The sequence below is a fragment of the Dendrobates tinctorius genome, unplaced genomic scaffold (genome assembly GCF_039654945.1).
Source record: "Dendrobates tinctorius isolate UK_male_01 unplaced genomic scaffold, ASM3965494v1 ptg000116l, whole genome shotgun sequence".
Taxonomy (NCBI): domain Eukaryota; kingdom Metazoa; phylum Chordata; class Amphibia; order Anura; family Dendrobatidae; genus Dendrobates; species Dendrobates tinctorius.
Window position 1 is genome coordinate 7,195,162 of NW_027361784.1, and position 18,673 is coordinate 7,213,834.

Genomic DNA, 18,673 nt, shown 5'->3' on the forward strand with positions numbered 1-18,673 from the left:
ACATTGCTGTACACAGAAGACTTCACAGCAGTGAGAATAAAGTAAGACCTGACGGAGCAAAAATAAAAAAAATTGTTCTGATCAATCACATTAAACAAACTCCTCGTTCAAGGGAAGAAGGGTGCACTGCTATTTCTAGAAAAACAGAAAATACCCTTATGTTTTCGGATTTCGAAGCTCTTTTAAGGCAGGGCCATCAATTTCAATTTATAGGTGTTCTGCTAGATGATGCCCCACTTTTATAAATCTTTTTTCTGTTTTTTTTTTTTTTCTTTTTCCTTTTTTGATATTTTGTTGTACAGCAGTCATACAAATGTCTCATTAAATTTGCATGTACAAATCACTCCCATGGGCTACAATGGTGTCTGATAGCTACAAAAAGTTTATGTAATACCAGCCTGGAAAGCAAAACATATCAAAGGAAAATCTGCCTGCAGATGGTTTGAGCCCTGCAGACCATACATGTACTGACCAGAAGATAAGAAGCATTTCTAGCTTCATACAGTTACCACCTAAGAGTTAAAAGGGTACTCCCATCTCCAAGATCCTCTCCCAATATGTAGTAGGTGTAGTAATAATATTAATATAAGGAAAAACCTCCAATTTGAAATGTAGGATAGTTCTTCTGATTCACTATGTCCCTTACCCCATATGCAGGGCATTGCAGTAGCATGGGTATCCATGGTTACAACCATTAAACACTAACAAAATGCCATATGAGTGGTGGTTACCATGGATACCTATGCTACTGCAATGCCCTGCACATGGGGTAACGTAGATAGTGAATCAGAAGAACTATACTACATTTCTAATTGGAGGTATTTGCTAATATTATTACACCTACTACATATTGGGATAGGATCTTGGAGATGGGAACACCCCTTGACACACGGGTTCAAAACTCATGGGAAAAGAAAATCTTATGTCGTCTCAGAATCTGCACTAGGTCTTATACTGTCTATAATTTTTGGTATATGTAAAGAGGTTGCTCATGGTTAGAAAATGTTTTTTTTTTTATATTTTTACAGTAACAGCATCACTGTTGCCCATGGACTCTGTCTGGTGTTCTAACTCAGAGATCTACCATGTCAGACCCAATTGACATGTTGTTTCTTGAAAAAATATATGTTTTTTAATCCTGTACTCTTTATATTAAGGGGATTGTCAGCCAAGGGTAAGACCGCAAGGGGACAGCAGGCGTCCAATAGGTATTTTTAAGATTATTTTTTAACAACCTTGAATCCCATATTTATTATTTAAAAAAAAAAAAAAAAATCTGTGTAATGGACTACTGATGTAATTGTGCCAACTGATGCCTATTCTTTTTTCTGGATGACACGTAAGTATGCGCCCTGTGGTAGGGGATGAGCTGTGCCTTTAAAATGGGTCACCATAATGAAAAATTCTACTTTTTCGTATATACAACTATCTATGAGGGAACGTTCATACGCTGAATTGGAATCTAAAACCTGTCTACAGCAAGGTTATTATCACGTGATCATCTCTGCCTTGCCACAACATTTCCCCTGGGAAATCCACCATTCCATGTTTCCTGGCCCTCAGCAGGATTCCCACCACTTTATCGGAAATCCGTACATATCTATCAAACAGTTCTCCAAAGGTGACGCGGACCTTCCCGTCTTTCTCTGGTTCGGCCATTGTAGAAATGATGAAGCAGAGGTCTTTCATCTCCCGATGTATGTGTGCTTCTGCCCTCATGGCCCTCTCGGCAGTCTTGGTTCCCTCCTTTGGACGCCCGTAACCATCTTCACCTTTCTGTAGTCGTTTGGACATTGCAAACTCATGGTCAAAGTCATCGCTGAAAGGATTCAGTTTTTGGTTGAGGACATGTTCTCCAGACCACTTCTCCCACTTTCCCTTGATGTTATTGACGGGGCTGTTTCGTTTATAGGCTTTGTTGATGTTCTGGAGTTCTCCTACAGCCTTGTTGCTCCTGGAGTTTAAGAAAAGTAATATATTTTATTTACTATTTTCCTAGTTGGATTCATACCGATATACACCTTCCATTCAGCACCACACACATACTGTAAAGCCAACTGTTTCCCCTCGGGATAGTAGGGTAGGTCTTTTATGCAAGGTCCATTACAGGAATCTTATGTGCGAAGTGTTTGAGTTTTATGTTTTAATTCCCAACTAATCTATTGCATACCGCCTGAGACAGGTGTGACCTAATGGATGAAGGAAAACAACTGTAAGGGTATTTTCTCAGTGCAGGCATTTATGGCATGTAGAGCTGCTCATAAAAGGGTTGTTCCAAGTTTGAAAATTTTCTCCTACCCCTAGGAGAAGGAATAACTATCTGACCGCTGGGGATCCAATGACTGGGACTCCGACCAATCCTAAGAACAGTGCTCAGTGTTCATCACAGTTCATTCTCAATGGGACCACAGGAGATAGCCAGGCGCTGTGCTCAGCTGGTGTTCGGCACTCCCATTAAGAATGAATGTAGCTCAGGTTCTCATGCTTGATGTCCATTCTATTCAGACACGGCTCTTCAAAGCTCCGTTCTCGAATATCTTTAGAGATCCCAGCGGTCGGATATCCAGTGATCAGGATGCTATCGCCATGCTATGAATAGGGGAAGCTTAAAAACTTAATGCAAACCCTTTATGTTGGACGGTTCCCTATGCAGCAGCAAAAATTGGTTCATTTCCATAGGGAGGATGTAATAGTCTTATTTTTTTGGGCTGTCTTGTGAATTGAATCACGAAGGGTATACAGGAGGTAACTCAGAGATATTACCATTCAGATTGGGTGTGGGTCTGTATAACCTGCCCAGATAGCTTGATAACCGTGCCAATGGTCTCCAACTACAAACAAATGGTTGCTAAAAAAAACCTGAAAAATCCAGAAAATATCCCAATCCAGAAAGTATACATGATTCGGTCTCCCTTCCATACAGTGCAAAATTTGAATGTCCATACCATTTAGAGTTGGTGATCTCTTCAATATGGAAGGTTGACGTTCTTGTGCAACCACCTTGGTCACACATAGTGATGCGTGAAAGTGCTCGGATGCTAACAGATTGACTTTGGCGTGCTCGAATAATATGTTCGAGTCCCCGCCGCTGTTAGACAGCCTCAACACATGCAGGGATTCCCTAACAAACAGGCAATCCCTACATGTGTTGTGGCTATCGAACAGCTGCAAGACATGCAGCCGCGGGGACTCCAACATATTTCTTGAGCATGCTGAAGACACTCGGTTAGCACCCGAGCATGGAGGATAACACCTTATCCAAGCATGTTTGATCATCACTTGACATACACCCTTTGGCCGGTCTTGATGGCATGTTCCCAGTATATGCCATAAATATCTGATAGGTGGGGAGATCGGGGGGGGGATCCCTAACGTATGTTTCACCAAGTGAAGAGGCAACTGGATCCAGGCTGGGATTGGATTGATGATGCCACATATCATGTGGCAGAACAGTTTCTTGGAAGCTCATTTCTTCCAGTATCTTGGGATCCAGCGTGGCCCCCAACCTATTAGAATTTTATGGAATATGGCATCATTGTGGATTAAACGATTTATCTCTTTTTATTGGACATACCAATAATTAATAGTGTATCGTAATAACACGGCATAAAATATTCCTATCATTTTGTGCATCCAAATGAGAAATCCTTTTGGAAAACTAATGGGTTAAAGTGTTAGATTATCTGCACATAACAAATATGTGAACATATTAACAAGATCATAGTAGCAAAATCTCTAAATAAAGTATTTCATGATGTTATATAAACTAATAAAGTTCTCCATTCCTGTCCTCCAGAAAATCAATGTCTCTATATCAAGTGGTGCGGTAAAATCGTGTGTGAGGTGAGACACGTAACCATAAATTTCTTCTGTATTGTTTGTATTGTAAAGGAAATAATAAGGATTAATCCATAATTAAAGACCAATTCACGCGGATTATTCCCTGTAAACAATGGTCTTTTTGAAATCTTATCTTCAGTAAATGATTAAATGTGTTAATAGCTACAGCTTTACCAAATAAGTGACTGCAATGTAAATCATGCTTTTGTGTATTTTAAGAATTTATTGGGAATATTACATTTTTATAACTTTTTAACCCTTGCACTGGACGCTGCTCTCATATAACTCAGTAATACAATGCTGCCGTCTACTGTTTCTGTGATTCTTCCTTCACTATTTTTTTCTTTGCAGATTACATGGTATATACCATTGCAGACTATATTAAGCTCCTGGTCTGCACCTGCCCTGGGTCTCAGAATAGATCTAATGGATTGTGCAATGCTCCTAATGGTGCACAACTCCAAAATAATTACACTTTACATTTTTTTTTTTAATTATTTTGACCAGCTAGGAAAGTTATGAAACTTTGTAAATCAATTGATTAGAGGATTTGCCTGTTTTCTTGAAATAAAATTGCATGTAAGTGGCTCCCAAACCCCTGCTTTTTCCCTGTCTATTTGCCTTCAGCTGCATTAATATCAGAACATACTCATTTGGAGTACAGATGATGACCGTGAAAGGTCAGGAATCAGATACACTAGAGATGAGCAAATAAATTCAAGTGGAATTGCATTTTATTGGAATTTTACATACCGTATTTTTCAGACCATAAGAAGCACTTTTTTCCCAAAAATTTTTTGGGGAAAATGGGGGTGCGTCTTATGGTCGGGATGCACTTACCAGGAGACACATCCCAGGCTGATGCGCGGCAGTTTGGCAGATGATCGGTGGTGCAGGGGGCTCCGCCAGCGTTTTCTGCGCATGCGCTGCCTCTGGCAGCCACTTTCATGAAGATCAACTCATCAGATTCATTACAGCAATGGAAGTGCGGGGGCTCCAGCCTTTCACAAAAAGCCGGCGGAGCCCCCGCACCACCGATCATCTGGAAAAGTGCCGCGCACCAGCCTGGGATGGATGTGTGGGGGCTTTCACCAAATGGAGCCCCCACACCATCGAACCTGCTGTACCAGCCTGGGATGGGCCAGACAACCAAACACCTCCTGTGACCCCGCTCCACCAGCGCTCCCTATCATACTTTACCCCCCAGGTAAGCTGAATAATTCGGACTGTAAGACGGACCCTCATTTGACGCATTAATTTCTTTCCCTATTTTTCTTCTAAAAATTTGTGGTGCGTCTTAGAGTCCAAAAAATACGGTACATTAGCATTCATCAAAATGCAGGGTTTTTTTTTTGCAATTTACTTCCGTGAAGATTCAGAAAAATGCTGGACACTAATCACTGTTTTTCTGAGCCATAATTGGACATCAAAAGGTTAAAAAATCCTTATACTCACCATACCACTCTCACCTCTCCAGTCCCCTCTTACTCACCGCCTTCCGTCCGGTCCTTGCCACATCTTATGATCACCGGTTGGTTCCTATCTTGTAGTTATGTCCTCCATCCTGGTTCTCATCTTGAAGTAATGTTCCCATTTTATAATAATGTCCCCATCCTGGTCAGCATCTTCAAGCAATGTCACCAATCTGGTCAAAATCTTGTAGTAATGTCCCCCATCCTAATCAATATGTTGTAGTAATGTCCTCATCTTTTAATAATGTCCCATCGTGGTCCCTACCTCGTAGTAATGTCTCCCACCCTGGTTCCACTCTTGTAGTAATGTTCCCATTTTGTAGTAAATTTTCCATCCTGGTCAGCATCTTGTAGTAATGCCTCCATCTTATAGTAATGTGCCTATCCTGTTCCCCATCATGTAGTAATTTCCCCAATTGGTCCACGCTTCACAGAACATCCTTCTCACCTGACCTCTGCTCCCTCGATGAACAGCATCCCCTTCTCCTCCACAGCCTGACAGTAATGTAACACGCTGCCCATGCCGGCTTGGTGATGTCAGCCGCCATCCTCTGATTGTCTAGCGCCTCGTATTGGTGTTGTGTAGAGAGCTGGTGTCTGTACCACAATCCAAGGATGCACATTCAACTGAAAAGAATCACTGAAGTTGGAGGCCTCCAGGGGAGATCCAGTGCCTGCATGAAGCAACCTCAGGGGCTGCATGTTTCCCGCGGGCCACATGTTTGAGACCTCTGGTCTAGATAGCCCCCAGAGCATAATAAGTGACATTAATTTTTTGGGAAAATTGAAGCAAACCGGCGAATTTGACTTGTATCTTATCCACTTATCTCTAGTCATCCCCTGTCTCATCCTCTGAATGTTGTGATTATTAGAAGAATCTCCTTCAGCAGCTTATCCCCAGAGTTAGTGAGACACAGATGCTGAACCTTTCACTGCCATCATCTGTACTCCAAATGAGTATATTCTGATTTCAATGCAGCTAAAGAAAGACGATTAGACCGGGGAAGAGCAGGGGATTGGAAACCTTTTATATTCTATTTATTTTTACAGGAAATAAGACAAATCCACTAATAAGTTATGAAACTTTCTGAATCAATTTTCCACGCTGGACAAAATTATTAAGAAAAAAATAAATGTTTAGTTATTCTTTAACACTACAACAAATATACAGAGGTACGGAACTGAAGAATGCCCCAGTACCACTTCAACTTGTCTTGACATGCATAAAAATGCATACACACACTGTAGTGATCTTCATCACAAACTTTTTTGGAGACCATGCAGATTTCCTTATGGGCAACCACCTCCTCCTCGGTCCAGTCCAGACATTTTAACTTTCCAAGTATTTTCTAGTTACAACACTGGCAGCAACATCATAAAATGGCTATACACTTCTCACCTAGGACCTGTTTATAATGTCTCCTGAGGTGTCCATGGCAGCATGTGGCTTTTTCAATGTGAAGTCTAGGTGAGTTCTTGGCTAAGGTGTCTCAAAACTACTGTACTCAAATATGGGGATCATTAGGGTCAGAGCTCAATTCTGTGACCACTATATTAATAAAAAAGCTTTTCATTACAGGACCTACAGAAATTGGTGCCATGCACATATGTATGATACATAACATGCTACATATAAAATGGCAATATAGCTGTGTCATTACTTACAGTGAAGAAGTTGCCCGTTTAATCCTGGCTGTATCTTCCTTTTTCGCTTCTGTAAGGTCCGTCTTCTTTTCCAGGTCTGTCTTTGTATCTCCCTCATTTTCTCCATATCCACTGTCTTCAGTTTCCAGACTTTCACTGCGAAATTCAGCAAGCTTTGGTAGCGACCTCGACTCTTCCTGTAGCTCTTCACCAACATTTTCCATATCCTTCCAGCCTTTAGTGAGTTGTGAGACCAGATTAGAGCACTTCCTTCTCCTTGTTGGAGACACTTGAACTTGCAGTAGCTTGTCCACCATTGAATCATCATATTTACTATGTATTTGTGTGCAGGGTTCTTTCTCATACCTTTCAGTCAATGAGCCAATGTCCATTCCTCTTTCTTGAGCTTTGCTTGAAAAACTTTTGGTGACGACTTTAGTTTTTATGTGCATCTCTGCAACATCTTCTGAGGAACACTTGGCTTCTTTTTTAGGTTCAGTTACAATGGTAGACTTGAGATTATCCTCCAAAGTGGATTTGAGATTTTTAGAAACCTCTCCATCACCTGGATTCCAACCGGAAGGTTCTTGAGATTGCTTTGTTGAGTGCTCTGATGCCCATTGCTGCCAACCTCTGGTTAAGCTGGAGACCAAAGCTGCTGTTTTAATCTTTCTGACCACTCTTTGGACAGGCTTCATGGTTTTGGTTTCGTTAGGAGCCATTATAATATCCTAATGTCTTCTTTTTGAAGTTGTCGAAGAAGCAACTCATTAATTCACGCTCTCAGTTGATATGTAACAATGAGGTGAAGAGCAGCCGGGCTTTTAAATAGGCTGGATGCTTTAAGGTCTTGGAAAATATTTCAAGCATTCATGACCAAGAGATGGCTGCAGTGACACTGTTACTTTTTACAGAGTGGAGGATTACGTTTCATCACAGTGGTAGATGGAAATCACAGATGGTAAACAAGGGATTCATATTGTGTATTTGGTAGAGTTGACCTGTAAGATTTGTAATTGTATTTCTGTATTCGATTGAATATCTTCATTTTCCTTAAGTACTACCTCTGGTGCTTTATACTATAAAAAATAATCTTGTTTGGAATAGGAGGACCCATTTAGAATTGCTTTTCATTAATGCAACCCCATTTCCAAAAATATTGGGACTCTGTATAAAATATAAGGAAAGCAAGAATGTAATAATTGGAAATTTCTTGTAGCCATTTTATTACGAACAGTACATTGGACACCGATCAGAGGGTGAAAGTAATTTTTCCATTTAATCTGAACAAAGCTCAAATAATGCTTCAAGATTGCCTCCAGGTTCATCATAATATCTCCAAGGTACTTTACTTCTTCAACCTTGCTAGAAGTGACAAAGCGACTACCCAGAAAAAAACATTTCAGTTAAGAGGTGAGCAGAGTTAACCGGAGAAAACATGGCAGGATCAACAAAGATCAAAGTAGGTGTCTCCTGCCTATCCAACGTATCCTATTCCATATGTCAACTGATTCTATAATTGGGGAACCCATGGAATGTCCACCAAGAGAAGTTCTTGTAGAACATGCCTACAACTGTGAACATTTGGTTTTCTTTTTATTGTGCCACAAAGTAGCACAAAATAACTGAAAACTTCAGTGTGCATAACTATTCACCCCCCTAAAGGCAGTACTCTGTAGAGCTTTTTTTGTAGCAATTACAGCTGGAAGTCACTTTTGATAAATCTGAGCTTTCTATGTCTTGCCGCTTTAATTTTTGTCCATTCCTCTAGGCAAAACTCCTCCAGCTCCATCAAGTTAGATGGTTTTCTCTAGAGAACAGCAATCTTCAAGTCTGACCACAAATTTTCAATTAGATTAAGGTCTGAGAATTGACTAGGCCACTCCAAAACATTTGCTTTAGCAGTATGCTTTGGGTCATTGTATTGTTGGAAGGTGAACTTCCGTCCTGGAAACAAATCACTGACTGACTGACGTAGGTTTTTCTCAAGAATGTCCCTGTGTTTCGCACCATCCATCTTCCCCTCAACTCGGACCATTTACCCTGTCCGCTTCTGAAAAACATGGGTATGGTGTTCTTGGGGTGATTAACTGTGTTGGTTGGGCACCAGACATAGCGTTTAAATTGGTAGCCAAAAGTTAAATTTTAGTCTCATCTGACCACAGCACCTTCCTCCATACATTTGAGGAGTCTCCTGCATGTCTTTTGGCAAACTCAAAGCAAGCCTTACAATTTTTATGTGTAAGCAAAGTCTTTTTTTCTGTCCAATCTTCCATAACAGCCACCTCTATGGAGAGTACGGCTTATTGTGGTCATATGGACAGATACTCCAGTCTCTGCTTGGGAACTCTGCAGCTCCTTCAGGGCTACTTTGGTCTCTGTGCTGCCTCTCTGATTAATACCCTCCTTCCGGTTGTGGTATGATCTTTCTATTTGATGATAATGGATTTGATGGTGCTCCGAGGGATCATCAAAGATAGTGATAATTTTTTATAACCCAACCCTGACTTGTTCTTCTCAACAACTTTGTCCCTGACTTGTTTGGAGATCTCCTTGGTCTTCATAGTGTTGTTTAGTTAGTGGCTCCTCTTGCTTAACCCTTTTACCCTGAAGACTGTTTTTACCTTCCTGACCAGGCCGATTTTTTTCAATTTTGACCACTGTCACTTTGAGGTCATAACTCTAGAACGCTTCAATTGATCCTATTGATTCTGAGACTTTTTTTTCAAAACCTATTGTACTTCATGTTAGTTGTAAAATTTCTTTGATATGACTTGCGTTTATTTGTGAAAAAATTGGAAATTTGGCAAAAATTTAGAAAATTTAGCAATTTTTAAACACTTAATTTTTATGCCCTGAAATCAGAGTCATGTCACACAAAATAGTTAATAAATAACATTTCCCACACGTCTACTTTATATCAGCACAACTTTTGAAACATAATTTTTTTTGTTAGGATGTTATAAGGGTGAAAGGTTGACCAGCGATTTCTCATTTTTACAAAATTAACAAAACCAAATGTGATGTGGTCCCTAAAAAAATGAAGTTTATTTGAGGGGCCTATATGACAATATACTCAAAAGTGACACCATTCTAAAAACTGCACCCCTTAAGGTGCTCAAAAACACATTCAAAATGTTTATTAAACCTTCAGGTGCTTCATAGGACTTAATGCAACATGGAAGGAAAAAATAAACATTTATCTTTTTTTCCCTAAAATTTTCCTATAGACCCAATTTTTTTTATTTTCACAAGAATAACAGGACCATCCAATTTGCTGTTCATTTTTTTCCTGAGCATGCCAATGCACCATATGTGGGGGAAAAACTACTATTTGGCAGTGCGGCAGGGCTCGGAAGGAAAGGAGCGCCATTTGGCTTTTTGAATGTAAACTTTGCTGGCATTATTAGCAGACGCCATGTCATGTTTGAAGAGCCCCTGATGTGCCTAAGCAGTAGAACCCCCCCCCCCAAAGTGACACCATTTTGGAAACTAGGTCCCTCAGGGAAGTTATCTAGATGTGTATTAAGCGCCTTGAAACCCCAGGTGCTTCACAGAAGTTTATAACGTTGAGCTCTGAAAATAAAAAAAATCACATTTTTCCACAAAAATGTTTTTTAGCTCCAAATCTTGCATATTCATAAGAGTAACAGGAGGAATTGCACCATACAATTTGTTATGCAATTTTTCCTCAGTATGCTGATACCCAATATGTGGAGGAAAACTACTCTTTGGGTGCATGGCAGGGCTTGGAAGGGTAGAAGCGCCATTTGACTTTTTGAATGCAAAATATGCTGGAATAGTTGCCCTGTTGCGTTTGAAGAGACCCTGATGTGCCTAAACAGTTGAAACCCCCATAAGTGACTTCATTTTGGAAGCTAGACCTCCCTCAGGGAACTTATCTAAATGTTTGGTGAGCACCTTGAAACCCCAATGCTTCACCGAAGTTTGAGCCCTGAAAAGAAAAAAAAATCACATTTTTTCCACAAAAATGATTTTTAGCCTCAAATTTTGTTTATTCACAAGGGAAACAGGAGGATATGGAACCCCAAAATTTGTTGTGCAATTTCACCTGAGTTCACCGATGCCCCATATGTGGTTGAAAACTTTTGAGGCACAATGCAAACCTCAGAAGGGATGGAGCGCTATATTACAGTGCAGATTTTGCTACTCTGGTTTTAGGGTGACATGTCACATTGGTAGAGCCGGTGAGTTGCCAGAACAGCAGAATCCTCCATAAGTGACCACATTTTACAAACTAAACCTCTCAATTAATTCATCTAGGGGTGCAATGATCATATCAACACCAGAGGTGTGTCACAGATTTCATACCATTGGGCAGTGAAGAAAAATTTTTACCACCAAGAAATGGATAAAAATGGCACTAAAATTTGTCCCATAGTTTCTGCTGAATGTAGAAATACCCAATATGTGGCTGTACAGTACTGCTTAGCCACATGGTGAGACTCTGGAGGGACAGAGCGCTATTTGCCTCCTGGAGCACTGATTTTCCTAGAAAGGTTTGTGGACTCCATCAGTGGCATAACTACAAAGTTATGGGCCCCGGTGTGAACTTTCAAATGGAGCCCCCCATGCCAAAATACATGCACATCTTCACTCCGTACACCTCGTACACGTGCGGCTCGGCTCCGCACACCACGTACACACAGCTCTGCTCCGTACACCTCGTACACACACGGCTGCGCTCCTTACACCTCGTACACATGCGGCTGCGCTCCGTACACCTCGCACACACGCGGCTGCGCTCCGTACACATTGTACACACACGGCTCCGCTCCGTACACCTCGTACACACACGGCTCTGCTTTGCACACCTCATACACACACTGCTCTGCTATATCCACCCTGTAAACCCCTCCTGACCCCACACATAAGCTTACCTCATCCAGCACCATGATAACCAGCACAGCAGAGTCCTGCAGACACTGAGGCTCCTGATCATGTGACCCCTGACTCCTCCCCTCCTGTGACCTCATCGCAGGTCCTGTGCGCACAGATCAGCCGCCTTCCCCCTGCACTCTGTAGTCACGGAGCTCCATGTGACTGGTCACTAAGAGGTGTCGGCAGTAGGTCTCATCCTCCACCACCTGAGACACTGGGGGGTGGAGTGCAGAGCTCAGGGGTAGGGGAGGAATAACAGAGTCCATGCTGGAGGAGGAGGTGCAGGACGTGATGGAAGCCCAGGTCCCACATGAAGCCAGCAGCTTCTTTGCTGGACTGGGTGGACCCCTAATCACTCCAGGGCCCAGTCACAGCTGTGACCCCTGCAACCTCAGTAGTTACGCCTCTGGACTCCATATAAAGAACCCCTAATTGCTAGAAAAGCAGAATCCCCCCTCAAGTGACCACATTTTGGAAATTATAACCCTTTGGGAATTTATCTACAGGTGTAGTGACGATTTTGTGCTTTCCAGAAACAAGCAGCAGTGGATGTTGCTGAGTGAAAATAGCAAACTGCTGTTGTAGTGACCTGTTAGGTGTCGGCTTCCTGCAACTGCACAGCAGGGATCCAGAGCCTTGCATTCAGCGGTCTCCCATTCCCCATCAACCGCAGAGGAGCCTGCTCAGCAGTCTCATCGTGCCTAACGCTCTGCTCAGACCAGCTCTGTGGGTCTGGCTGTTGCTGCTACCTCTAGGCCAGCAATAGCAACTCAGGCTGCTCAGCAGCAAGCCACTCCAGAGGCTTAGTCCTTCTGTCGCTCCACTGAGCATGCTCACGAGACGATCTCCCATTGGAGATCGGGAGTCACGTGCTCAGGTCCTTCTCCAGATCTGATTGGTCCATCTCAGGGATCTGGAAGCTTCTGGAAGGTCCCGGCTATAAAAGGTTCGCATGGCCGCTCAGCCATGCGCTAGTGTAGACTCTAGTTGCTACTGTGTGTATCATGATGAATGTATGGACTGCAAATGACTCATTAAGATTCACCTCCCTCTGATATTACGAGTGTGTATAGGGAACTAGTAATAGAGTCAGCGTCAGTCAGTGGCAAGCTACGGGCCACAATATGCATCCTCCACAGTGCTAGCGTCTGACTGTGCGCCCGTTGCTGGGCATTGTCGTATAGCGGCAGTGTCTGCCGCCGCGCTGCAGTCAGCAGCTCCTCTTGGCGTCCGCGGTTGCGACGCCGCACGCACGGTAGGTCTAGACGGATGTGGACCCTGTGTCTTGGCCCCAAGTCCTGTGACCATATACCTTGCGTGCATTCCATTGAGTCCTGTGACGTCAACAGGCTCAGCCTTTGTATTTAACGCCTTGGCGTCTCTGTGATGGAACAGAGACCGCCCAGCGCACTCCGGGCGACCTTCAACCCGCGTGCGTTATACCGCCATAAAGTGCGTCTGCCATCACATAGCAGCAGTGTAACACCTCTGCACGGTGGACCCTGGGTGGCGAACGCACTTTCTATTATTAATTATTTAGTGCGTACCGCCATCCCTAACAGTGACCATTACGTTGTAGTGACCAGTACATTGTTCCCAGCTTATGCACCACTAAATTAGGTGGGCTTTCAACACTACAGAAATATGCCAAACAAGGGCACTAAATGTGGTTTAGACACACTGGGGTTCAGAAGGGAGGGGGGCATTTGGATTTGGGAGCATAGAATTTGCTGAATTTCTTTTGAGGGGTGAAAAATATTCAGAATTGAGGGGTGAGAAGCCATTTCACTTTTCCATAGCTTTTGTGCTACCAGCGTGGAAGACCCCTAATTTTCCATTAACCTCTTCACGACCAGAGGTATTTCTGTTTTTGCCTTTTCATTTTTTGCTCCACCTCTTCCCAGAGTCATAACTTTTTTTATTTTTTGGTCAATATGGCCATGCGAGGGCTTGATTTTTGCAGGGGTTGTTCTTTTGAACAACATCATTGGTTTTTACATGTTGTGAACTGGAAAACAGGAAAACAAATTCCAAGTGCTGGGAAATTGCAAAAAATTGCAATTCCACAGGTTTTTTTTTACCATGTTCACTGAAAGCACTTTATATATATTTTTTCCACTAAATGCCAAAACTGGCCTGCCATTATGATTCTCCAGGTCATTACCAGTTCATAGACACCAAACATGTCTAGGTTCCTTTTAATTTAAGTGGTAAAAAAAAATCCAAAAGTTGGTTAAAAAAAAATGATGCAATCTTCCGAGGCCTGTAGCGTCTCCATTTTTTGTGATCTGGTGTCGGGTGAGGGCTTATTTTTTATGTGCCAAACTGACGTTTTTATTGATACCATTTTAGTATAGTTACTATCTTTTGATCGCCCGTTATTGCATTTAATTGCAATTTAGTGGCATCTAAAAAAACATAATTCTGATGTTTTTAATTTTTTCCTCGGTATGTCATATAGCGATCGGGTTAATTCTTTTCTTATATTGATAGATCGTGCGATTCTGAAGTTGGCAGTAAAAAATATTTGTATATTTGATTTTTTTAAAATTATTTTATTTTGAATGGGGTGAAAAGGGGGTGAGTTGAACTTTTATATTTTATTATTTTCTTTAATTTTTAAAAACGTTTTTTTTTTTTACTTTTTGCATGCTTCAATTTTCTACATGGGAGACTAGAAGCTGCAGTACTTTGATCACCTTTGCTACACACAGGCGATGATCAGATCGCCTCTATGTAGCAGAAATGCTCACTTGCTATGAGCGCCAACCATGGGGCGGTGCTCATAGCAATCTGGCACTGACAACCATAGAGGTCTGCTGGAGGCCTCTGGTTGTCATGCTGACCCATAGGTGACCCGTGATCATGTGACGGGGTCACCGATAGGCGGGAATAGTATTGCTCTTCTGGTAAGCGCGAGTTAAATGCTGCTGTCAGAGTTATATAGATCAGCTGTCATGTGCCTGGAAAAATGGGGTCCGGCATCGGCATACTATTACGCCGAATGTTGGAAAGGGGATAAGAAATGATGGACCTCATTGATGACGTGATTTTTTGTGGATTGACTTGAAGCTTTTTTTGGAACATTTTTCATAACATTTAAGATCACAATTATCCAGTGCTCTACGCTCAGCACTTACTTTGGGGTTTCCATCTAAATTTTCGAGTGACATGATTCAGGTGAAACCCCCAAGGGATCCATTCACTATAATGAGGCAGCAGAGCTACTCTAGACTCCATATGACCTCTGTTCAGAGCTGTCCTTTTCAGAAGTGCACAAAATTATCCGACAGCACTTTTATGCACGCCTAAAAAGACGAACACCGCCGGATCACAGGCCCTATGGCATCCACAGTGCCTTCATCTGCTTCATTATAGGGGCTCCGTCTGAATCATGTATTTAAGAGATTTACATGTATACCCTGGTGCAGGCGCTCAGCACAGAGAGCAGGATAAATGTGAGCTGAGCCTTACTGTGATCTTTGGGAAACAGAATGAATAAAATAAACAGCATGTGAAGAATTGGTTTTATTCATGTTTTACACCGTTCCTTGTGTGGTATAAGTGATTAGGTGACTTTATTCTTCGGGTCCATGCGATTACAGAGATACCAGATTTATATCAGGTTTTTATGTTTGGCTGCTGTCAAACACTGAAAGACATTTTTTATTGCAAAAGCTAATTTTTGCATCACCCATATTTAAACAGCTATAATCTCTCCATATTTCCACTGACAGTTATATGACTGCTTGTTTTTTGAGGGACAAGTTGACTTTTTTATTGGCACCATTTTCGGGCACATGACATTTTTTGATCGCTTTCTATTCTAGGCTGGAGAGTGGAGTGCTCGGTCAGAGAGCGAATATCCAAATAACAAAAGACTGACTGGCACTTCCAAATCAGAAAACTGGTGTGTACAGGTGCGAACTAAGAGTAAGCATCTCTATACATAATACATAACACATAAAGTAGCACTCTTTAGTGCTATAGCATATAAATATGAAATATGAATTGTATTACGCCTACCTACCCATAAATTTCCGCCCTTCAGCAATTTTTGTGGATGCAGAATGAACAAAATCCAGCAATTCAGGATTTGTTTGGCGCTTTTACACAATAAAAACTGTTTAAATATAAAAATAATCATTTTTTTGCACTGTTTTATTCTGAGAGCTATAACTATTTTATTTTTCCGTTTACAGAGATTTTTAGTGGTTTGTTTTTTTCGGGACAAGATAATGTTTTCAGCGGTAACATTTTTATTTTCATTCGTCTTTTTGATTGACTTTTCTTGCACTTTTTGTTCGATGGCATGATGAAAAAGCATTGTATTCTGCCTCATATTTTTTTTTTTTACAGTGTTCACTGAAGGGGTTAACTAGTGGAACAATTCGACACAGCTGGTCGTTCCGGACGCGGCAATATCTAATATGTGTACTTTTTTTTTATTCTTTTCTTTACGTAAATAAATAAATGTATTGAATTAATATTTTTACTTTTTTTTGTTCTTTATTTCTGGATTTTTTTTTTTTAGATTTTTATACTTTTTAATAACTTTTTTTAAAAACTTTTTTACATTGTCCCAGAATGGGACATCACTGTATAGAAACAGATCACTGATCTGATTCTCTGCAATACTTCTGTACTTTAGAGCATCAGATAAGCGTCAGGCAGGGAAGGAGGCATGTCAGCAGGGACTAACAGGCCTCCTTCCTTGAAGGACCCTTCTTTGCTTCCTACCTTGACGGACCCATCTTGCAGTTGGGGGTCACAATGGAGACCATCAGCACAATGCGAACACATTGCTTTGTGCTGATGGAAGCACACAGGGAGCCCACTCCCTGTGCGATGCTTCTCGATGTCGCTGTCATTATTGACAGCGGCATAAGAGGGTAAGTTAAACATTCGCGATTGGTGCTAGCACCGATCGTGGGCATTGTTGCAGGGTGTCCGCTCTCACATAGAGCTGACACCTGCACCCGATCGTCGTGGGTTAAGCGTGAGCCTGCGATATCGCCGCGCCGTACATATACTTCTCTTTGCAGGAACGCAGCTCTCGCGGAGCAGTATATGTATGGCGCATGTCAGGAAGGGGTTAATGGTGTTACAGCGTCTGTGGGCTTACAGAAAAGGTAAAGTATATACTGTATACTGACAGACATGTGACACTTAGGTTGCCCACAGGGGGATGTCCTGTCACTAAGCATGTGACTTATGGGAATTGCTTGAATCAGAAATTTTTAGGGGCTTCCTAGCAAAAGGGGTGAATACATATGCACATGCCAATTTTTAGTTATTTGATCCCATAAATTTAATGCCTATGCCTATATTTTTCTCACTTCACCAACTTTAGTGCTGATGCATCACACACAAGCTGGATTCCAAAAACATGTAAACACAAGTTGCAATGTAGCAAAATAGGTAAAAAGTCAAGGGGGTGAATACTTTCGCAAGCCACTGTATTCTTGTACAATGAGCTGATAATCTTAATTTAAGCCATTGCCTAAACTAGAGTGAATACATTTTTCTAAGATAAAGTGGAAGTAATCTCCTGCTTCTTGGTATCTGGCCACTCACTCGCTCTGTGGTTTGTGATTCAGTTGTCAGGACATGCAGTACTGTCTGTGGAATGAAGCCAGACACCTCATCTGAGCTATAAGAGGTCACTGACACCTCAGATGACTGGATTCTCCACGTCAGTAATTTTCCAACTCATGCCCTTGCCGGCCAACACTTGTGCGTGTGATGCATTGGGTAAGGAAAAGCAGTAGACTTTAATGAGGGAATGAAGAATTTTTCACATTCACTATCTCATCCGAAAATTACTGGGTAGGGGAAATGGTATTCAGGCCTAGTTTGGTAAAATAGAGCGACTTGGGTAATCAATCACTTTAAAAGAAGCATATATAAAATAATACTGCCATGCGATACATAAATAATACCTACATATATTTTTACAAATTGCATAAACAATACTGCAATTTAGGACACAACCAAAACTCCCAATTAGTTTCCAATAACAATATCCAAATAATACCACCATACCAATCCGCAATAATACTCCCATACTGTGTAGACTGTGAAGCTGCGATTTAACAACTTCACGGTCCTCCCTATTGTTGGGTTCACTTCTCTGTAAAACTGAACAATCTGCTGATTTCTGTAACCATCCGGGAGCAGAACAGTTTCTAATCCCTTATTGCTAGTAGTACCTATACATTTGCCCTGCCACAGGGAAAATATGGCGTAAATGCCATGTTTAAGAACATCTTAAAATCATAGGTTCCAAACTCTTAGGCTCGTATGGTGATAATACTTTTTATTATTTTGTATTATGCCGGATTTTAAAATTATTTCATAAAGGATATAACGGTTTTTCTCTATACAGAAAATAAGTCCTTGAGCTTTGTTCATTGATTGAATTTCTGATCAGTGGTTTCAAGACATTCGATACAACTTTCGGGAGTTCTAGAACGTTCAAAAAAGTAAAATAAAACATACAAACACAACTTTGCTGATGTAAAGACCTAGATTTCCTTTATGAGAAAATCCCTTTAACTCCCATTCTAAAACTTGCTGTTTGACATAGGTAATGGGGGTCCCTTGTTGTCTCGCAAGAAACCCCCCCCCCCGCCAGGACATCATATAAATTGACTACAAAAGATAAGACACCTCAGGATAAAATTGAGTGTTTTCTAGAAGGTTTCAGATCTCGAATGTGGTGAGTGATTTATTACATCTCATGCTAAACAAAGCTTCACACAAGTGACACATGTGGCCAAAAATACACCATGGGCCGTCATCGGCCAACACAC

The 18,673-nt window shown here is 41.5% G+C and overlaps 1 protein-coding gene across 1 annotated transcript; it reads right to left on the reverse strand.

Annotated features, from left to right (window-relative positions):
- Positions 1-801: 801 nt before the first annotated feature.
- Positions 802-7,725, reverse strand: ABRA (actin binding Rho activating protein). The gene is made up of 2 exons (XM_073590178.1): positions 6,978-7,725; positions 802-1,954 (listed from the first exon to the last, which is right to left on the reverse strand). The coding sequence occupies exons 1-2, from the start codon at positions 7,676-7,678 to the stop codon at positions 1,474-1,476; spliced, it is 1,182 nt and encodes a 393-aa protein (XP_073446279.1). The 5' UTR covers positions 7,679-7,725; the 3' UTR covers positions 802-1,473.
- Positions 7,726-18,673: the final 10,948 nt, after the last annotated feature.